Source organism: Dendrobates tinctorius, unplaced genomic scaffold (assembly GCF_039654945.1).
Source record: "Dendrobates tinctorius isolate UK_male_01 unplaced genomic scaffold, ASM3965494v1 ptg000012l, whole genome shotgun sequence".
NCBI lineage: Eukaryota > Metazoa > Chordata > Amphibia > Anura > Dendrobatidae > Dendrobates > Dendrobates tinctorius.
Genome location: NW_027361680.1, coordinates 9,871,222 through 9,885,499, shown reverse-complemented (window position 1 = coordinate 9,885,499; position 14,278 = coordinate 9,871,222). Strand labels below are relative to the sequence as shown.

At 48.0% G+C, this 14,278-nt stretch overlaps 1 protein-coding gene across 1 annotated transcript in view; it reads left to right on the top strand.

The window, feature by feature from the left end:
- SLC25A38 (solute carrier family 25 member 38) overlaps window positions 1-14,278 on the top strand; it is a 250,829-nt gene that overhangs the window by 22,755 nt on the left and 213,796 nt on the right. The window contains exon 3 of the mRNA XM_073557981.1: window positions 4,690-4,869. Coding sequence (XP_073414082.1) covers window positions 4,690-4,869 — 180 coding nt within the window. The remainder of the gene's footprint in view (window positions 1-4,689; window positions 4,870-14,278) is intronic.

The window sequence follows — 14,278 nt, the reverse complement described above, 5'->3', positions numbered from 1 at the left end:
TATCGCTGTAATTTTACTGACCCGGAGAATAAAGCTGCCTTATCAATTTTACCACATGCTGAATATCATAAAAAAAAGCTAAAAAAAAATCATGAATTGCTGAGCTTTGTTCATTATGCCTCCCAAAAATCAGAATAAAAAGCGATCAAATGTAATGTGCCCGAATATGGTAACAATAAAAATGTCAACTAGTCCCGCAAAAAAGCCCTCACGTTGGCAGAAATATGGAGTTATAGCTATCAAAATATATGGCGATGCAATAAAAAACCTTAGTGTGTGACGGCAACCAAAAAGATATAAATCTGCTATCGCTGTACTCGCACCGAACTGAAAAATAAAGTCGTCTAATCACTTATACCACACTAAGAACAGCGTAAAAAATAAAACCAATTCTTCACCTGCTGTTGATTTGTTCATTCTGCCTCTCAAAGATCGCAGTAAAGGCCCTGTCACACATAAAGATGCACCAGCGATCCCAACGATACGACCTTGTCAGGATCGCTGGTGCATCGCTACATGATCGCTGGTGAGCTGCCAAACAGGCAGCTTCACCAGCGATCAGCACCAGCGAGGACGCTGGTATCCAGGTAAATATCGGGTTACTAAGCGGCGCACGTCACTTAGTTACCCAATGTGTACCTTAGAAACCTGCGTGCTCGCGCCGGGAGCTGCCAGCACGCAGGTTTCTAAGGTACACATCGGGTAACTAAGTGACGCGCGCCGCTTAGTAACCCGATATTTGCCTTAGATGCCTGCTTAGAGCGCTGGGAGCCTCGCTGATTGTTGGCTCCCACTGCCACACGCAGCGATGCGCGCTGGCCAGCGGGAGAGCAACTATGAAAAAATGGCCCAGGACGATGCTGCACGATCAGCGATACCCGGCTGGGGGGCCAGTCGCTGATCGCCGTCGCACACAGCGATCTCACTGGTGAGATCGCTGTGGCATCACAGACCGCTCCCGGCTCTTTAGCCCCCGATATGCTGTGATCGACTGAGACCAACATAAGAAGACATAAAAGACATTACCAAAAGACATAATGACAAGAAAAGAAAAACACAAAATAAAACCAAAAGGGGAGCAGGTCAGCAAATACAGTAATATAAAATATAAATATAAATGGTATAAGTCCCCAATAATAGGGTAACATGGATTCAGGTAAGCAGGACAGATGACTTAGATCAATATAAAGTGCAGTGCATTTGTGGTATTCAATGAAATTCATTTTGAATCTGCTTTGCCGCTAACCCATAGTCCCATATAGAAGATATAACCATCAATCATAAATTGTCATAATAGAGAAACATGATCAATGAGGAAAACATAAAGTGTAAAGTTCATATCAAGAGTGATTTGGTATCTTTTGGACCGAAGAATAAAGCTGCCTTATCAATTTTACCACACAAGGAATGGAATAAAACCCCCTCCCCAGAGAAATTCCTGAATTGCTGCTTTTTGTTCCTGCTGCCTCCTAAAAAACCGGAATAGAAAGCGATCAAAAAATGTCATGTGCCCACAATGGTACCAATAAAAATGACAACTCGTCCCTCAAAAAACAAGACCTCACGTGACTCTATGGACCAAAATCTGGAAAAAATTATAGCGCTCAAAATGTGGTGATGCAAAAACTATTTTTTACAATAAAAAGCATCTTTTAGTGTGTGACAGCAGCCAAACATAAAAACCCAATATAAATCTGGTATCACTGTAATCGCACCAACCTGAAGAATAAAGTTGCCTAATCACTTATACCGCATGAGGAACGGTGTTAAAAAAATTAAATAAAACCAATTCATCACATACTGTTGTTTTTTTCATTCTGTCTCCCAAAGATCGCAGTAAGGTTCAGCACACATTTATCCTGCCCTGTGTGCTGAGTGCTTACATCAGGGTTTCCATGTAAATCTCTGAAATGCGTGAATCAGATGGAACCCCCGGCAGAAGATTAAATATAATGAGGCAGTGATCCCTCTCTCAAGTGAGTGCTGTCGTGGACTCATTAAAAGAGTATTACCGGTAAGTAATCCGTTTTTTTTTTTTTTTGCCATATATTTTATTTTTTTTATTCTGTCACAGAAGTCCACAGTTTTACAAGTCGGGTCGTTTCGGGCGCAGCGATACCAAATGTGTGTTCTTTTATTTGTCTGTGTTTTACATAAATATATGTATTTATTGGAATTTTTTTTTGTAATTTGTTACAAACTTTCTTTTTCCTTATTTTTCTTGTCTCAGGATGGGACATCAACTTTCCCTGCTCTGATCGCTGATGTAGTCAATGCTGTGATAAATGTTACGTATCTTGGTAGAGATGGGCAAACCTGAACAGTAAAGTTTGTCGTCCGTACCGAACACCTACTGTTCGGGCACGGACTTCACCAGGAAGTCTGTGTTACTGTTCGGGTTCGGCTACCTGAACACTGAGTGTTTGTCATGATCGCTTCTGATAGGCGGTAAAATCATCACTGCCGGTGAGAGACACGGTTCACACGCACACGTGAGCGCTCAGCTCTGATCGGAGGTAGAACGTTTACCTCCAGTCACTGCTATCAGCGGATGGGCCTACTGCTCCCATCATCCGACACTTGCTGCCACTAACAACAGCGAGTGCAGGAGCGGCTGATGGGTGTATTCATTAGCTGGCTCCTGCTCTGTTAATAAATAAAAAAAAAAAAAAAAAAAAAATTGCGTGGGTTCCACTGTATTTTTGATAACCGGCCAGGCAAAACTCACAACTGGGGCTGCAGCCCTCAGCTGTCGGCTTCAACAAGGCTAGTTGTCAAGAATAGAGGGGTCTATTTTTCATGGTGCTAGTGGGGATCTCACTGAGGTCACAACAGTTCAGCCCAGCAGGGGACGCAGCCTCAGTGTCCGGTGGTAACTTCGATGACGTCACCGCCGGTCACTGAGGCTGCGCTCGCAGCAATTCAGTCACCAGTGGTTCTCAGTCTGGACGGTCGCATCTTGGCACCGTCCAGGTTGAAAACGGTTTTTCCCCCAGACATGGATTACGGAGTGGAACGGAATGACGGATAGGTGAGGGATGTTGTTGTTTTTTATTTTCGGTTTATTACAGGAGACGAGGGATTCGGTGGAATAGGCGTTTGGTGAGTATAACTGTTTATTTTTAAACAAAAAGAGTAAAACATAAAGTAAAACTGTTTAGTCTTTAGTTTTCTAACAAAGGACTTGATTCTTTCTGTGTCTTTATTTACCATATAACTATAGTATTAGTACTGGATAGGTGTCTTGTAGACGTCTCTCCATTAGTAATTCGTGGGCTTGATGTCACCTGAAAATACAAAGGTGACATCAACCCCACAAATATGAACCCCACTTACCACCGCTACAGGTCAAGTGGAAAGAGCCGGGCAAAGCGCCAGAATAGATGTGCCTTTTCTGGGAAGCTGCGGGCTGCTATTTTTAGGCTGAGGGGGCAATATCCATGGCCCCTTACCAGCCTAAGAATACCAGCCCTCAGCTGTCTGCTTTAGCAAGGCTGGTTGTCAAAAATGGGAGGGAACCCCACGCCGTTATGTATTTAAATAATGAAAAACAGCTTGGGGACCCCTTTATTCTTGATAACCAGTCTTGTTGAAGCTGACAACTGATGGTTGCAGCCCCCAGTTGCCAGTTTTGGCTGGCTGGTTATCAAAAATACAGGGGAACCCACACCATATTTTTATTTTTTAAATATTTATTTACAGCGCAGGAGCCAGTTAATGAATATACCCATCAGCTGCTCCTGCCCTCGATGTTATTAGCGGCAGCCTGTGTCTGATGGGAGCTGTAGTCCCATCCGTTGACACCAGTGACCGGAGGTAAACTTTATAGCTCCGATCACAGCTGACGCTCATGCTGTCTTTTGACAGTGTGGGAACTGTGGCTCTCTGACCGGCGGGGATGATTTCGCCGCCGATCAGAAGCTGTGTTTGCCGCGCTGTCATGCACAAGACAGCTTGGCAGACACCTGGATGTTCGGGCCCTCCCACTCAAGTGAATGGGGTCCGGGTTCTGTTCTGGTACCCAAACTTTTTGTAACTGTTCAGCCAGACCCTAACATCTAGGTGTCCGCCCATCTCTATTGGTGACTATAGATTAGAAAATTTAATACTGGGGGGGTGTAAGGTTGTTTTAAAAACAATGCAACCAGAATTAGCTTTAATGTCAGTTCTAGACCTCAGGCTATGTTCATGAGTTGCATTTTGCAGCTTTGTATGCAAATTTTTGGCTGTGTTTCACAGTACCAGCAAAGTCTATCAGATTTCAGAACTCTGATGCACACACCTTGGTTTTTTTTCCTGACTATTTGGTGATGTGTTTTCAAAATATCCAGCATGTCAATTTTGTACAGCGTTTAACACCCATTGAAAGCAACTGCAAGAAATGCTGAAAAAACACTCAAAAAAACTCTGGTATCAGGTTTTGCTGCGTTTTTGGTGCCAAAACCTGATGAAGCTGAATCAGATTCTTTTTTATGCACTAAACTTAATCAGCATGCGCAGGAGACAAATCTACCCAGATAAAAACTCAGTTAAAAATGCTTCAAAAACTAACCAGCAGATTAAGATTGGCATAAAAAAGCTGCAAAGATGCCTCATGTGACAATAGCCTAATAAATTTATAAGCAGATCTTTCAAGTGACCTAAAACCTATTAAACCTTGCTGTATATATTTTTTTATTCAATTTCCAGTCCTTCTTGCGATGCATTCCTGGGGTTGGTCTCTACTTCAGCACGCTATATTTCTTGAAACAGCATATTTTATCGGAGCAAGAACTCAGCCCCCTAAAGTCAGTTGCTTTGGGTGCAGGATCCAGGACGCTGACAGGAGTTTGTATGCTACCATTTACAGTAGTAAAAACACGATATGAGGTATGTCTAAGATCGTGAGTGTATTTACATGTTGTATGCTTTGGATATTTTACTTCAGACCATAAGGCAATTGTTTTAGCAAGAAATTATTGCAGTAAAGTAGTTGCATGAATTGTTTGCAGTGTATCCCACTAACTAGTTTTTTAACACCATCCCAACATGATGCCTTTTTGAGCTTTTATTTATTTCCTCCCTTTTCACAAAAGCTATAACTTTTTATTTATTTTTCCCTCTATGTAGCTATATGAGAGCTATGTCTCAATGGCCGCCACTATTGCAAACCTCTCCCATAGGGCTGGGTCGTGCCCCCAGTTTGATGTGGTCCACAGCTCCGGCCAGTTGTTTTTGCACTATTGATTTTTGTAGATTGCTGCGAAACCCTCTTTTTTGCTCCACCCTATTGCCAGCCTCAAGTCCTTGCTTGCAGTCTCTCTAGCCATGACACGTGTGACCGTTGTACGATTGCAGGAACGTCTGCCATACTAGTAAATCTGCTTTTTTAACGCGCGAGTGAACCTAATTCTATGGCCGGGCTGAGAAGCGCCTTTAGTTGCCAATGATAGTCTGCGTGAGAAAGCCCTGCCGACCAGCATTACATGGTAGGCGAACGTCAGTAGACCCAATAATGCCTGCGTTTGCTGGAGTGTTACTTTGTTAACTTTGCAGATGCCATCCTACATCTGCTGTGTTCTTTGTATTTTATCCGCCGGTAAGCGGAAACCATTGAATTGGTGTCTATTTCAATGCCTAAGAAAGGCCAAATATTGCATGGTCCTTCTGTTTTTTCAGGGGACAATGGTACGTCGAATTGCCGTGAGATAGTTTTGAATTTCTCTAGTAGGTAGTAGCCGAGTTTAGAATTTCTGGGGCCAACGAACAAAAAATCGTCGAGGTAGTGAATTAGGGATTTGCTGCCTGTTTCATACCGAACTACCCAATCCAAGAAGGTACTAAATAACTCGAAATAGTGATGTGAGATGTAACATCCCATTAGTAAGCCCATATCAAAATAATAGTGCTGGTCCACTTTGCAGTCCAGTAGGTGGTAAAGTTCGGGGTGCACCGTTAGTAAACGGAATGCTGATTCTATGTCGGATTTAGCCAGCAGGGCGCCGGGTCCGACTGCCCAGACTAGTTCTACCGCCTTATCGAAGGACGCGTATATGACAGACGCTTCTTCTGGGGAGATTGCGTCGTTAGCAGATTTGCCCTTTGGATGAGACAAATGATGGATTAGGCGGTATTTACCGGGTTCCTTTTTTGGGATAATACCTAATGACGATATTTTGATATTTTTGAAGGGCAGTGACTGAAAGGGGCCAGCTATTCTACCTAATTCCACCTCCTTTTGTATTTTTTGTCTTAGGATTTTGGGGAATTCACGAGCAGATTTTAAGTTATTGGATAGGGTTGGTGTTCTTGTAAACTTGAAAGGGATAAAAAAAGCTGTCCGTAAAACCTGATAATAGTTGTTGTGCCGCTTTTTTTAGTTGGGGTAGAGATCTAGCCAGGGGGCCATCGCGTTTACGCTCACTGGGGTTCTGCCTTGCAGGTTCTTTGTATGGCTGTTGAGTGCACCTTGATGCTGGGTGTCCCTCCCTGCAAGCTGAGCAATCATGTCTGAATTTGCATAGCGTGTGGAAACAGCAGTTTCCCTCATTAAACAGCCAGCAGGCTCCGGGTTTCCTTACGACCACTGAGTTTTGAACTGCGACTGCGGAGTAATTAGTGGTCGTAGATGAAAAGGGGGGCTGCTTCTGAGACAGCATCAGACGCAGCCACACGTCTGTCGCTTTAACTCCCCAGCCTAGATCGGGCTGTAGGGCCAGCCACCTGCGGAACTCCTCGTCATACTTCCGCCAGGCTGAACCGCCATGCGATTTGTATGAAATATATCTTATCATGTCCTGATATATAAATAACTCTGAGCAGCGTTCCGGATGCTTCTGTCCCATAATACAGCCCAATACTGCGAAGGCCTGAAGCCAGTTATTCATATTCATAGTTAATGCTATTTTTTATCTATTCCTATCATATCCCCGTTCGTTAGTTTTATCCACTGTTTGTTGGTCGGCTGATAACAGTGACCATATGTCAACATAATCATTGTTCCAGATTTTTTGCCTAGTCTCCTGATCTATGTGAGCGACTAGCAGGCTGATCCCGCAGAAGATGGCGTCTTTGTGTAAACTCGCTGACTGTACAGTTGTAGTGTTCCCCACTGTACTGCTCGGATGCAATAGGTGTTGAATTAGGTCCTTTATCGCTGAGGTTAGCTCCCTTTATTTTACGTTATCCCCGTAGTGTAATAGTTTCCCACCAGTTTTTGAACACTCACCGCTGTGTGACTCTGGAGGGGTGATCACTGATCCTGGAGGAACCCCGGCTCCCGCTGATGTTGACGGGGCAATGTCACAGGATGGGGAAACTCTGGCTCCCGCTATAGCGGTGGACTGGCCGATGCGTTGACTGGAAACCCGGGAAACTTGAGATCTGTATTCCTGGTTGTTAGCCAACAATGGAGCACATGACGGACTGTCGTGCGCTCGAGCCTGAGTACAGCCATGTGATGGCGGAATTACGGCTCTGTCTTGTGCGACTGCATGGCAGTTGGTGTGGCTGGAAGCCGTGGGGGATGGTTCTCCCCGGCTGATAGCCCTGGAGGGTGCGCGCGACTTAGTGCATTTGCCGCGTACCCAATATCGGCCCTCTGGACTTTGGGACTGGGATGTTTCGGACCCTTCGGATGTGGCTGATGAAAGCCATCCTGAGGCCCGCGAGCTGCGTCTGCGCCGGTAACGGGAGGTGCGTTTAGAGGGGTAGCGGGAATGGTGACGGGGCTACTGGAGGTAAATTGGGAGGATGTGTGGCGTCTACGCCTGCATTCACCGTTAAGTTGTATCTGGTGGGGGTTATATCATTTGCAGGCGGGGAGGTTACTGGCCATAGTGGGTCCTGTTCTGCTGCTTAGTAAGGGGGCGGTTATGGGATTTATGTACTCAGTGCTGGGATATGGCGGGGCAGGGGTTAACGGGACATCTTTATTAGTTATTTGGGGTGTGGGGGGAGGTGTAAATGTCAGTGTGCTTGGTGCCACTAATGATATGTCACAGTAATATGCATTGTGCAGCTGTGGAGCGCTCTGATCGGTCTGGTTAGACCGAACAGGGCGCTCACCAGCTGCAGTTTTGTGTGTCCTGCAGGTCCTTCGGTACCCCTGTGCAGGTGTAGAGGCTGCGCCTGCCAGGGGTAGCGTGGAGACCTGGCCAGGACTTCTCTGACGCTGCGGGGACCGGAAGTGATGTAATGGAGTGGGTGGGGCTTGGCTCTGTGGCGCTGTGCAGTGGGCGGAGCCAGCAGGAACCCGGGACTGACGCTTCCCGGCCTGCTTCCGGGAAGTTCACGGTGTGGAGGAAACCGCATCCCTGACCTGCAGGCGCTCTGGATGCCGGGGTGCCGCTTCCCGGCGCTGAGGCAGAACCGCCCCAAACCGCGGTCTGCGCTGAGGGGTCGGCGTCAGGAGACAGGAACAGCTCAGGAGAGTGGGGCCTAACCGGAAAGCCCAGGTGAGTGGACCCAACGGGGGTGGAGGCGCGGGACCGGGACCCGAGCAGGGGAGGCTGACACCGGTGCTGTGCTGCAGGGGCTGATAAACTCCGGGCTGGGGCTGTGGCTACATGCAGGGCCGCCGGTGTGCCCAGGGGGGAGTACAGCGGCGAGTGCCCCTGGGGAGGCAGGCGATGCTGCCGTGGCAGGAGCAGGTGTGGGGAAAGGGACGGCAGAGGGCCCAGGGAGGTGAGCGCTCTGGCTGCTAATCAAAGCTCGGGTCCAGTGCTCACCTTCCTGTGTTGCTCTCTGGATCAGGGCCTCGATCCACTCGTCGGAAATGCTGAGGACCACAATAGCACAATAGCTTCCAGGTGTCCGCCGGGAGGGAAAGAGAAAGTTAATGGCACGGACACCTGGCTTTAACCCCTGTAGGTGTGGCCGTAGGACCCTTCCCCTTTAAGAACCATTGGCCGGCAGGGACATCCCAATTAGTGCCTCACCGAGGGAATTGGTGCGAGGGGGGGGGGGGGGGACCGGGCACTGGCAGTATTTTATTGTTGTCTGATAGATGGGCTCCACAGTCAGAGGCACGCTCCTTATGCAGTTCCGCACCTGCCATTGTTTTGGTCGCCGCAACATTGCATTAAAATGCAATGATGGGCGATCAAAAGATTGTATCTGTACCAAAATGGTATCATTAAAAACGTCAGCTTGGCATGCAAAATAAGCCATCGCTCAACCCAAGATCACGAAAATTAGGCCTGTTTCACACTTCAGTTTTTTGTGTCAGTTAAAATCCGCCAAAATGGCGGAAAGCGGATCCGTTGTTAAACTGATGTGAACGGATGCCACCGGACCGTTTTTTTGACGGATCCGATGAATGAAGAATTTTAAAGGAACCGTAGCCCGGGGGGGAGAGAGAGATTTTTTTTCCAGCCGCCAGAACAGACTTTAGGGTTAAATTTCAGGCTGAGTGAAGTCTTTCGGGCATGCGCAGTGTGAAGTGCAGATCCTGCCGCCCGAAAAAACATTACATGCTCCGTTCGGGCATGTCGGCGGACGTCAAAATTTTGGCGGATCCGCAAAAAACCGGATCCAACGGATGGCCATCCGTCAAGATCCGCCGGTAATGCAACTCAATGGGGAAAAAAAACGGATCCACCAAGCAAAATGGCGGATCCTTTTTTTTTTGCAAAACGGTGGATCTTGACTGATGGACAAAAACTGAAGTGTGAAACAGGCCTTAGGGAAGCGATAGGTCTCGGAAAATGATGCAATTTTTTTTTAACAAATTTTGTAATTTTTTTTTCACCATTTAAGTAAAAAAGAACGTAGACATGTTTGGTGTCTATGAACTTGTAATGACCTGCAGAATTATAATGGCAGGTCAGTTTTAGCATTTGGTGAACATGGTAAAAAAAAATCCAAAAACCAGCTGTAGAGATGCACCTTATTTGCAATTTCTCCACACTTGGAATTTTTTTCCTGCTTTTGAGTACACAATATGATAAAACTAATGGTGTCGTTCAAAAGTACAACTTGACTCGCAAAAAACAGGCCCTCATATTGGTCATATTGAAGGAAAAATAAAAAAGTTATGGCTCTGAGAGGAAGGGGAGTGAAAAACAAACGCAAAAGCTAAAAAGGGCTCCGTCATGAAGGGGTTAAATGTCACCCCATCAAGGTGACCCTACTTGGGATGGTCCTAACCTCTAGTATTAACCCCTTCTAACCCAAGCCAGTTTTCACCTTCAAGACTAGTCCAAATTTTACAATTCTGACCACCACTTTTTGGTAACAACATTTGAATGCTTGAATGGATCCCGTTCAAAAATTTAGGGTCACTTAGAAATTTCCTTATTTTTGAAAGAAAAGCACAGTTTTTTCCAATTAAGCTAACATCAAATGATTGAAAAATACACTCTATACATTGTTAATGTGGTAAACTACTATTCTAGCTGCAAACGTCTGGTTCTCTAGTCACCTTCCACGACAGCCACCTTGGAGGGGACAGGAACACAAAGAGGTTAAATAACCCTCCCCTTCCTGCTACTTCAGTGTTTTTCCTGTCCCCTATCGGGGCATGAAGAGGTCACAAGGGGCTGCCGTGGCCAGCGAGCGGAGCCCCTATGTACTCACAAAGCTGGGCAGCCGAGGTTGGGGGGTTCGCCTCTCCTCCATGTGCTGCTCCCGTCTCCACTGTCGGTGTGACTCCGGACGTTTACCGCCCCTCCCGCGCCCTCCGGGGTAAAGCGGGGCGGTATTGTGCCTGCCGGGGTCCTACACAGCTCCCTGGCTTCCTCCTTCCTCCCAGCGCTGCATTGGAGCCGCGCGCGTCAGAAGGGGCGGGCAATCGACTGGAAGTAGCGGTGACGCGCACTTCCGGTTTGAAGCCTCGGCGTCCTGTGTGAGGGGAAACGCGCGCCGGCACCCGAGAAATGAGTCCAATGGCAGCGGGGGTCGAGCGATGTTCCTCCCCAGGGACGGGGGGAAGGAGGAGCACCCAGCAGATGAACGCAGCAACACCCACAAAAGGGTGCCACAGCTCCAGGTAAGCGCAGTGTGTCTGTGGTGTGTGCAGACATGGATGGTGAGAAGCCCTCGACTGCAGCATCTGCGGAGCCCAGCGTTCCCCCTCCTACAGTGAGTAGCAGGGCCGGTCCCTTGCCTGTCAAAAAGTTGGTGGCGCAGGTCTGAGTAAGCCTTCTCTTCTTCTTGCCCCTAGAAACCCCCGCAAGTGTGGTATATGTGGTGCCAGGTTTCCTTCTGACTACAAAAAGAAGTTATGCCAACCTTGTACGCAAAATATCCTGCGTACTGAGCAACCCTCCCTGTTTGACAGCATAAAAACTCTCATTAGGCAGGAGGTTCAGACCTCCTTGGCAGCCCTGACCCTGGTGGCCCAGGGCCCTACCCAAAAAAAGAGGAAAAGGGCACCTATGGAAGCCGACTCAGACTCGGGAGAAGTCCGTTCCTCAGGATCGGAGGATATTTGGGAAAATAAGTGCTCCACGTTCACCTCCAGTCATGATGCAAAAAATACTATTTCTCCTCTGAGGATTTGGAGGAGTTAGTCTCCATGGTAAGAAATACCATGGGAGTGGAGGAGGAGGAGGTCAAGTTCTCAGTCCAGGATGAGATGTTTGGAGGGTTGAAACCCAGAGGTAGAAAGGGTTTCCCGGTTCATGAGGTGATACAGGACCTAATAGCTCAGGAGTGGTCCTCCCCCGAGAAGGCACTCACTGTGCCCTCTGAGCTAAAAAATCAGTTTCCCCTAGAGGGTGATAGTTCTATTTGGGAGATCCCTAAGATAGACGTCCAAGTGTCTAAAGTCACTAAGAAGACGTCCTTGCCCTTTGAGGATGCTTCCCAATTGAAGGATCCAATGGATTGCAAAATAGAAAGCCACCTTAAAAAGTCCTGAGAAGCTTCTACAAACCTGCTCAAAGCAAATATTGCATCCACCTGCGTAGCCAGATCTTTGTTTTTCTGGCTACGTACGTTGGAAGACCATCTATCGGGTGGTACCCCAAGAGAGGAAATCTTAGGCTCCCTGTCAATCCTCCAAAAGGCAACAGGTTATTTAGCTGATGCTTCAGGAGAAACGGTACGGGTGGCAGCAAGGTCCCTAGTCCTTTCAAACTCGGCCAGGAGAGCCTTGTGGCTGAAGTCTTGGGGTGGCGACATCACCTCCAAGACGAAACTCTGTGCCATCCCCTTCCAGAGGCGCCACGTATTCGGGCCTGTCCTGGATGATATCCTTGAGAAGGCTTCCGACAAGAATAAGTCACTGCCGGAACAGAAATCCACCAAAAGGTGGTTTTTTCGTCCCTCAAGAGAACAGACCTCTCAGAAGGCATTTAGAGGGAAGGGCAAGACAGGTCGATGGAGCTACCCAAAAGGGGGTAAAGGAAGAAACATCCTTGTGCCCCAACAGCAGCAGCCCCCGGAGAAGCAGTGACTCCCGGGTTGGGGGTCGACTCACACAGTTTCTCGCCCAATGGCAGGCCACGACCTCGAACCGGTGGGTCCTGCACACTATACAATTTGGGCTGAAACTGGAGTTCGAGCACCCCCCCCACATGCCCTGAGAATTACCCCAGCACAGCCCCCAAGTCTGCAAAAAGTCCTGTTGCTTCAAATAGAAGAGCTGCTACAGGAAGGAGTGGTCTCGTATGTACCTCCACAAGAGGTGGGCAGAGGACGTTACTCTCCCCTGTTCCTGATAAAGAAACCCTCAGGAAAGCACAGGCTCATCAAAAACCTGAAGCCCCTGAACCACTTCATCAAGTACCGAAGGTTCAAGATGGAGTCAGTGTAATCAGCAATCCCTCTTATTGGACGAGGCTGGCAGATGGCTACAATAGATCTAAGGGACGCGTATTACCACGTTCCCATTCATCCAGATCACTGTTAGTTCCTGAGGTTCGCGGTCTCCCACAACCAAGGAATCAGCGACCTCCAGTTCAATGCCCTGCCGTTTGGGGTATCCACAGCACCAAGGGTGTTCACGAAGATCATGAAAGAAGCAATCATCTCCATTCAACTTCAGGGGATATGCATTGTGCCATATCTAGACGATCTGATGATCATCGCTCCATCGGTAACCCGGCTGAACCAGGACGTATCAAGAATCCTACAGATACTCGAAACCCTAGGGTGGATACCGAATCTCCAGAAGTCGGCACTCTATCCTTCCCCGAGGAAAACATTCCTGGAGATCCTCTAGGGTTCAGAGAAGAGGACGTCCTTTCTCCCCGAAGATCGTCAAGCAGAGATTAATCCGGTTCAGAGACCAAAGGGCACCGACGCTGAGGGACGCCATATCTATCCTGGGTTTTCTGACAGCGTGCATTCAGGCGGTATCCTGGGCACAAGCTCACACGCGAGTCCTCCAGTCATACGTCCTGATAAACACGAGGAAGTACCCAAATAATCTATCAAAAAGGGTTCCACTTCCAGGACATGTAAAATAGGCCCTCTAGTGATGGCTGAGTTACTGAAACCTGAGGCGGGGAGTAAGCTGGGATCAGCTTCCTCTAAAAATAGTATGTACCGATGCCAGTCTGAGAGGCTGGGGAGCCGTGGTCGGTGATTCATACTTCCAGGGGCAGTGGCCTCAGAACATGAGATCCGGATCTTCGAACCTAAGGGAGTTGACAGCAGTGGAAGAGTCACAGAAGGCCGCATCAGCCCTTGTCAAGAACCATCATGTTCCGATATACTCCGACAACGTGACCACGGTGGCATATCTCAGACACCAGGGGGGCACGAGGTATGCCAGTTTAAAGAAGGTAGCAACAAGGATCTTCCTCTGGGCAGAGAAGCACCTGTTATCCATTTCCGCGGTACACCTGAAAGGGTCGGAAAACATCCAGGCAGACTTCCTGAGCAGGAAGGACGTCCATCCAGGAGAATGGTGTCTGAACCAAGAGGTCTTCCAGACTCTAGCTTCGAGATGGGGAGACCCAGAAGTCGACCTATTCGCGAGTGTGCAAAATACAAAAGCGGCGACCTATTTCTCCCTCAGTCCCACGTATGGAGCCCGGGGGACGGATGCATTTGGCCATCCTTGGGTCTTCAGACTGGCCTACGCCTTTCCCCCAATCCCGATGCTGGCGAGAACGTTACAAAAGATCAGAGCAGACGGAGTCACGACAATCCTGGTGGCTCCTATGTGGCCAGGACGAAGCTGGTACAGCGCTCTGTTGGACATGGCCCAGGAAGGTCCCTTGCTTCTACCCCAAAAGACCGACCTCCTTTTTCAGGGTCCATTACTACACCCGAATCCAACCAAGTTATGTCTAGCAGCTTGGTTATTGAGGCCAACATTCTGAAGGCCAAAGGGTTGTCGGATGAG